The sequence below is a fragment of the Lathyrus oleraceus genome, chromosome 4 (genome assembly GCF_024323335.1).
Source record: "Lathyrus oleraceus cultivar Zhongwan6 chromosome 4, CAAS_Psat_ZW6_1.0, whole genome shotgun sequence".
NCBI classification, from domain to species: domain Eukaryota; kingdom Viridiplantae; phylum Streptophyta; class Magnoliopsida; order Fabales; family Fabaceae; genus Lathyrus; species Lathyrus oleraceus.
In genome coordinates, this window is record NC_066582.1 from 38746524 (window position 1) to 38752415 (window position 5892).

A 5892-nucleotide genomic window follows, 5' to 3' on the forward strand; every position below is an offset into this window, starting at 1 on the left:
CCGAAAGTCATGGTAGAACGAATTTTCTTTTTCGATATTGCCGTTACTTTTGGTTGCCATTCCTTGGTTAAAGATCTAAGCATTTTAAGATTAAGATCATCGTTAGTAAAGGTCTTACCAAGAGACATCAAGTGATTTGTCAAGTGTACAAACTCTTTTGTAATGCGATGATGGATTCTCCGGGCTGCATTTTGAACATCTTGTATTCTTGACTTAAGGTGTTTAGTCTGGACCTTTTTACTTCAGCGGTTCCTTCATGCGTTTCAACTAAAGTATCCAAATTTTCCTTTGTGGTTGCACACTGAGAAATATGGAAAATTTCATCCATGCTAAGAGCACTCTGAAGTATATTGATTTCATTTTTGTTGAATTTTTTTTTATCGTCATCGTCCAATGAGCTCTTAATCTTTACCGTCCCTACATAGTTGACAACACTCATGGGAACAAATGGACCATTTTCAACGGCATCTCAAATTTCTTCTCCTTGTGCTTCTAAATGTGCCTTCATGCGTATTTTTCAGAAGTCAAAATATTCACCGGAAAATAGTGGTGGTTTATTGCTACTTCCACCATCTTTAAAAACAAGATTTGCACTTACGGAAGTCATCTTCTGGATCTTAGGAGCAAGTTATCAATAATCCGCTCTGATTCCAATTGTAAGTTATGAATAAGCCTAAGAGAGGGATAAATTAGGACTTTAAAAAATTTATCCTATTTTTATGGATATTAATTCTTTCTTTTCTGATTAGGTTAGGCGATGAAAGCGGTAAAGTGCATAAAATAAAGAACACCATAAATTATCCCGATTCCCCTTACAATCCGATAATACTCCAGTCCCCTCACAACATGTAAGAGATTTTATTATAGTTAGATCTTTCTAAACAAGCCTCTAACCAAGTTATCAAGAACAATCCTCTTGAAACTTGTTTCACAAGAAAAGAAAATAATCCTCCCTTTTCTTGAACCTTATCTCCAACAATCATGGATGATAAGTAACCACACCTAATATCAAATAATCCTTGATACTTAGGAATTTACAATAATAATTTGTATAAGAAGTATGTTTGTAAAATAGACAAGATTTAATCAAATGATTAAAATCTTCTTATCTTTCAAAATATGAAGATTCAAGAATAAATATTCTTTAAGTGCTCAAAGATACTTTGTTTAATATGATATAGAAATGTATTTCAAAAAGTATCTTAGTATAAAATTCTGTTGAAAAATATGCAAAAATATTTTTGATTAGATTGAAAGATATAAGTGTAAAATGAAATTTTTAATTGTATTTATAGTGATGAAATCATCCTTTCGAAACCTCATGGAAATGGTTACAGAAAGTCTGGAGAATTGTTAGTGAAATAATGTGAAGATTTCCATGAAGAGATATGGTGAAATGGTGTAAAGAGTGAATGAATTCGTTTCAATTTTTTCAAAAATTAAACAGGATCAATCAATTGACTGGAAGGACCAATCGATTTACATAAGACAAAAATTGAAAAAATTAACTTAGACGAATTGATTGCTTCACAATACCAATCGTTTGGCTCAACATAAAAATGAATTCTTTCAAAAATAGAAGTTTTATCCAATCGATTGTATCAAAACACCAATCGACTGGTGCATGAAGAAATGTTTAAAAATTTCTAAGTTAAAATACCAAAAATATGTAATCAACCAATTTTTCATCCAAAACCAAAAATGATGCTATAACAAAGGTTTTAAAAAAGGCATAATGCATGATCAAAAACTTTGAACACTAAGAGTGTATATGTCAAGAAATTCATATCCCTTAAAACTTGATCCATGAAAGTTTTGAATAAAGTTTTGATAAGACCCTTCTCTTTCCTTCTTCATTTGACATGGAGGTTTAAAATTGAGATATTGTCTTGATCAAAACATGTTGGAAGCTTGTCTTCACATATATGTTTTGACATTATAGGTGCAAATATGTATATATTCTCTTGATAGAGATTTTGTGTATCTCAAATATCATTCTAAATATTGTAAGCATTGTACATTTTGTTTTGTAAATAATGTAAATTTGGTATTCTAAGTTATGTTCTGTATAAAATACAAATAATCTTATTCTATTACATTATTATGTAGGTTTTGTGTAAAAAAAATGATCCAAGTTCATTAAAAATGAGATTTAAAACAAAAAAAAAGTATTTGTTTATTCCCCTCGTTTATTTACAAAATTCGACGAAAATAGGTGCATATTTCTCTCGTTTATTAACAAACGCCAAGAGGCTGCGCGCTACATTTTTTTAAAAAAATATTATTGTTGGGGAATGAACCAATGAACTTTTCACTTATCCCCTCGGTTCTAACCGAGGGGTAAGGTGGAGATTTTTATGATGCCCTCCGTTGTCTCGCCTTTACAACCGGGATAAACTCCCTTTCACTTCCGAGATAAAATTGGTATATTTGTAGTAGTATCCTCATTATGTAAATATTACCATAATATAAAAGTACCTTAAATCTTCTGCAAAAATAATTTTTCTTCTAACTTTTAGTTCATTAAAACTGTCAGATTTCGATGACTCGTATTGGATAAGATGCCCTAAAAATAGAAAGATTATATCCAATTATTATGTGATACATGGATCATTTTTTCATTTCTTTAAATTCTAAAAAATAAACTATTGTATCTAAATCTTCAACTCAGGTGGAATATAGGGATTTTTCTACTTTGACTTATGAGATTAAATAGTCACAATATTTGTTTAAGAATTTTTACATTGAGTTTTTTTATCCAATTTTTATTTAATGTGACACCATATTTACTATTTACGTAGCTCAGAATGCTACATTTCATTAAAAAAGCAATCACACACAGCTAGATTATCATGTGATTCGTTGAATAAATATGTTACATGTATCTGCTACCCGTCCGGTTGAATAAATATGATACATGTATTTGTCCCATACCTGTGTGGGTATCCAATATATGGATATCGTGCATTTTAAGATATCTACAGATATTTACTGTGACACCATATTTACTATTTACGTAGCTCAGAATGCTACATTTCATTAAAAAAGCAATCACACACAGCTAGATTATCATGTGATTCGTTGAATAAATATGTTACATGTATCCGCTATCCGTCCCGTTGAATAAATATTATACATGTATTTGTCCCATACCGGTGTGGGTATCCAATATATGGATATCGTGCATTTTAAGATATCTACGGATATTTACTGGTATCAATGAATACTATTGTCTATATATATATATATATATATATATATATATATATATATATATATATATATATATATATATATATATATATATATATATATATATATATATAAAAGTTATAATTAATTAAAATTTATTTATTCAATATAAAAATAATTTTAAATTTAACAAAATAATAATAATAATAATAATAATAATAACAACAAAATAAACCGTATTCATCGTATCTATTCTTCTACGACATAATTATACTAGATTCAACAAAATAATAATAATAATAATAATAATAATAATAATAATAATAATAATAATAATAATAATAATAATAATAGTTTTTTATTCAAGAAAATAATATTTAAATGATTTGAACAATTATTAGTTTATACGAATATTCACGGGTACGAGTATCATCACATCAATATCAGTATCCGTGAATTAACATGTAATACTCTCAGATGCCCTGAGAGGCATCCTTTCCTTGTTTGTTGGGTTGCACGCAAACGAACACTAACCATAATAGTGGGGAACCATGACAAATAAAGTCATACACTTAGCTAAATCCGCATGCAAAAGGAATGTGGTTCTGATTGAGGCTTTCTTTCCTTTATTAGTCTTAGAACGCGGAACATTCACAGAGTCCGTGTCTTCTGCACCGCCACAAGATTGGTCATTCTTGAGGGATCTCACTCATAAACATAAGGAATATGAGAGTATCATATCAAAAGAGTTAAAATCCATTGATGTTATCCGTAAATATCCAATAAGTCATCACATTCAGTGATGCCGCAAAATTATACTTATAAAAAAAATGAGTTTTAGAGTGTTACGCTCGTGGTCTATTTCAGGTGATGATATGGTCCATTCGTACGACTTTTGACTTTGTAGGGTGAGTCCTCTTAGAGGTCCGATAAAATTATATCATTACATCATTATTTTTTAAAAAAATTCTTTGAAATCTCAATAGAATACATCAATTACTTTTGAAAAGTCAAAATAAGATCTATTTTAAAACAATTTGTTTTATTAAAGTGATATTTGTTTTAAGAAAAAAGGATGATCAACTTTCAGTGAAAATTATTTTTACAATGACAACAACGACATTAATGTTTCTCGTTAACTGCGTATGTAAAATTTAAATTATTTATATGATTTAACACCTTAAAGTATTTTGATTGAATATATTAAAGTATTTTACAGCCACGGTGCAGCACCATTAAACTATTATTTAAAAAAGAAAATTATAAATCTTTAAAAATTAAGGGTAATGCTAACTTGTGTCCTAGGGACACAAGTTAAGAAATCTATTTATAAAAAATTTGTATTGGAAAAAATAATTAAAAAATTAATTTTATATTTTTATTAAAGTCAATATACAATTTTCAAGATAACGTTTCTTCATTTGGTCGCTAACTTGTGCCCCTAGAGCACAAGTTAGGATTACCCAAAAATTAAATTTAAAAAACGTGGGTGTACTTTTTGCATTTTTTATAGAAGATATCTTAGATGCTATCTTGCAGTTATCTTATCTCATACAAGTTTACCAAGTGGGAAACGAAAAGGAAGAAAAGAAATGGCAGAAGCAAATGGAATAGTGCACCACATACTCCTCGGAAAGTTCAAGGACGACATCACTCAACAGCGAATCGACGAACTCATCAAGGGCTATGCCAATCTCGTCAATCTCATCCCAGTCATGAAGTCATTCCACTGGTACATTCAACCCTTTTTTTCTCATAATCTCTGTTTTCGTTTTCCATTTTTTAGTATAGATTTGCAGAATCTGGATCTCTTTCCAATGAACGAAAATTGTAGAATTCTAAGATCTAGATCTATGAAATTAACAATCGTCGTATATGTATTATAGGGGCACGGATGTAAGTGCTGATAACCTGCACCAAGGTTTTACTCATGCGTTTGAATCAACCTTTGATAGTGTGGAAGCCATTGCAGAGTATGGGGCTCATCCTGCACATGTTGAGTTTGCAAATGTGTTTCTTCCTAGCTTGGAACAGGTTATTATAATTGACTTTAAGCCCACCATTGTTAACTTCTGATTGGTTTGCTTAAAGTGATGAAAGTCACACAAGTTCATGGATGATGTCTTCTTGTTGTATTGGATCTGTGCTGTTTTATTTCCTCTGATGTTTTTCTACCATTTAGTTCTTGGATTGTACTACTTGTATCCTGTTTTATGTTAATGTTTTTCTACAATTTAGTTCTTGGATTGTACTACTTGTATGCATTTGTGGGATGATAGCCTAGTAATATCGCAATTTCACTCTTATCATCTATTTTCATAATTGAAGCCTGAATCTTTATCTTGTCATACTCATTTTTCTTTCCAATTGCTCGCAAAACCTCTTCCTTTCTAGGAAGTTCAATTTTTTTTTACTACTTCCCCGAAACTTATTCTAAGTAAAACACAAAAGTCATACTTAGAATGTTTATGTTTATATTTTCTTAAGTATGTTTTTTTTCCTTCTTATGTATTGGGACAGATGAAGTAATTTCTCATTAATAAATTATGAAACTAACTGAACTGTTGGATTACAATCTCAACAACGTTCATTTTAGCTTAATAAAATGATGCGAGACTGGTCAAATGAAAAATGTGATGTAAAGAAGATAAAATGTTATCTAGAGATATTCATTCCTAAAAATAATGATTTTCTATTGGC

General features: G+C 29.8%; 1 protein-coding gene across 1 annotated transcript; it reads left to right on the plus strand.

Moving 5' to 3' along the window:
• The first annotated feature begins 4705 nt into the window (after nucleotides 1-4705).
• Nucleotides 4706-5498, plus strand: LOC127138699 (stress-response A/B barrel domain-containing protein HS1). The gene is made up of 2 exons (XM_051065199.1): nucleotides 4706-4924; nucleotides 5079-5498. Exons 1-2 carry the CDS (start codon nucleotides 4785-4787, stop codon nucleotides 5266-5268), a joined length of 330 nt encoding a protein of 109 aa, XP_050921156.1. The 5' UTR covers nucleotides 4706-4784; the 3' UTR covers nucleotides 5269-5498.
• Nucleotides 5499-5892: the final 394 nt, after the last annotated feature.

Excerpts from the sequence above, each read along its gene's own strand:
- LOC127138699 (XM_051065199.1), top strand. The coding sequence starts at position 4,785 with ATGGCAGAAGCAAATGGAATAGTGCACCACATACTCCTCGGAAAGTTC. Across the intron at positions 4,925-5,078 it reads GTCATGAAGTCATTCCACTG|GGGCACGGATGTAAGTGCTG; the intron begins GTACATTCAACC and ends TATGTATTATAG.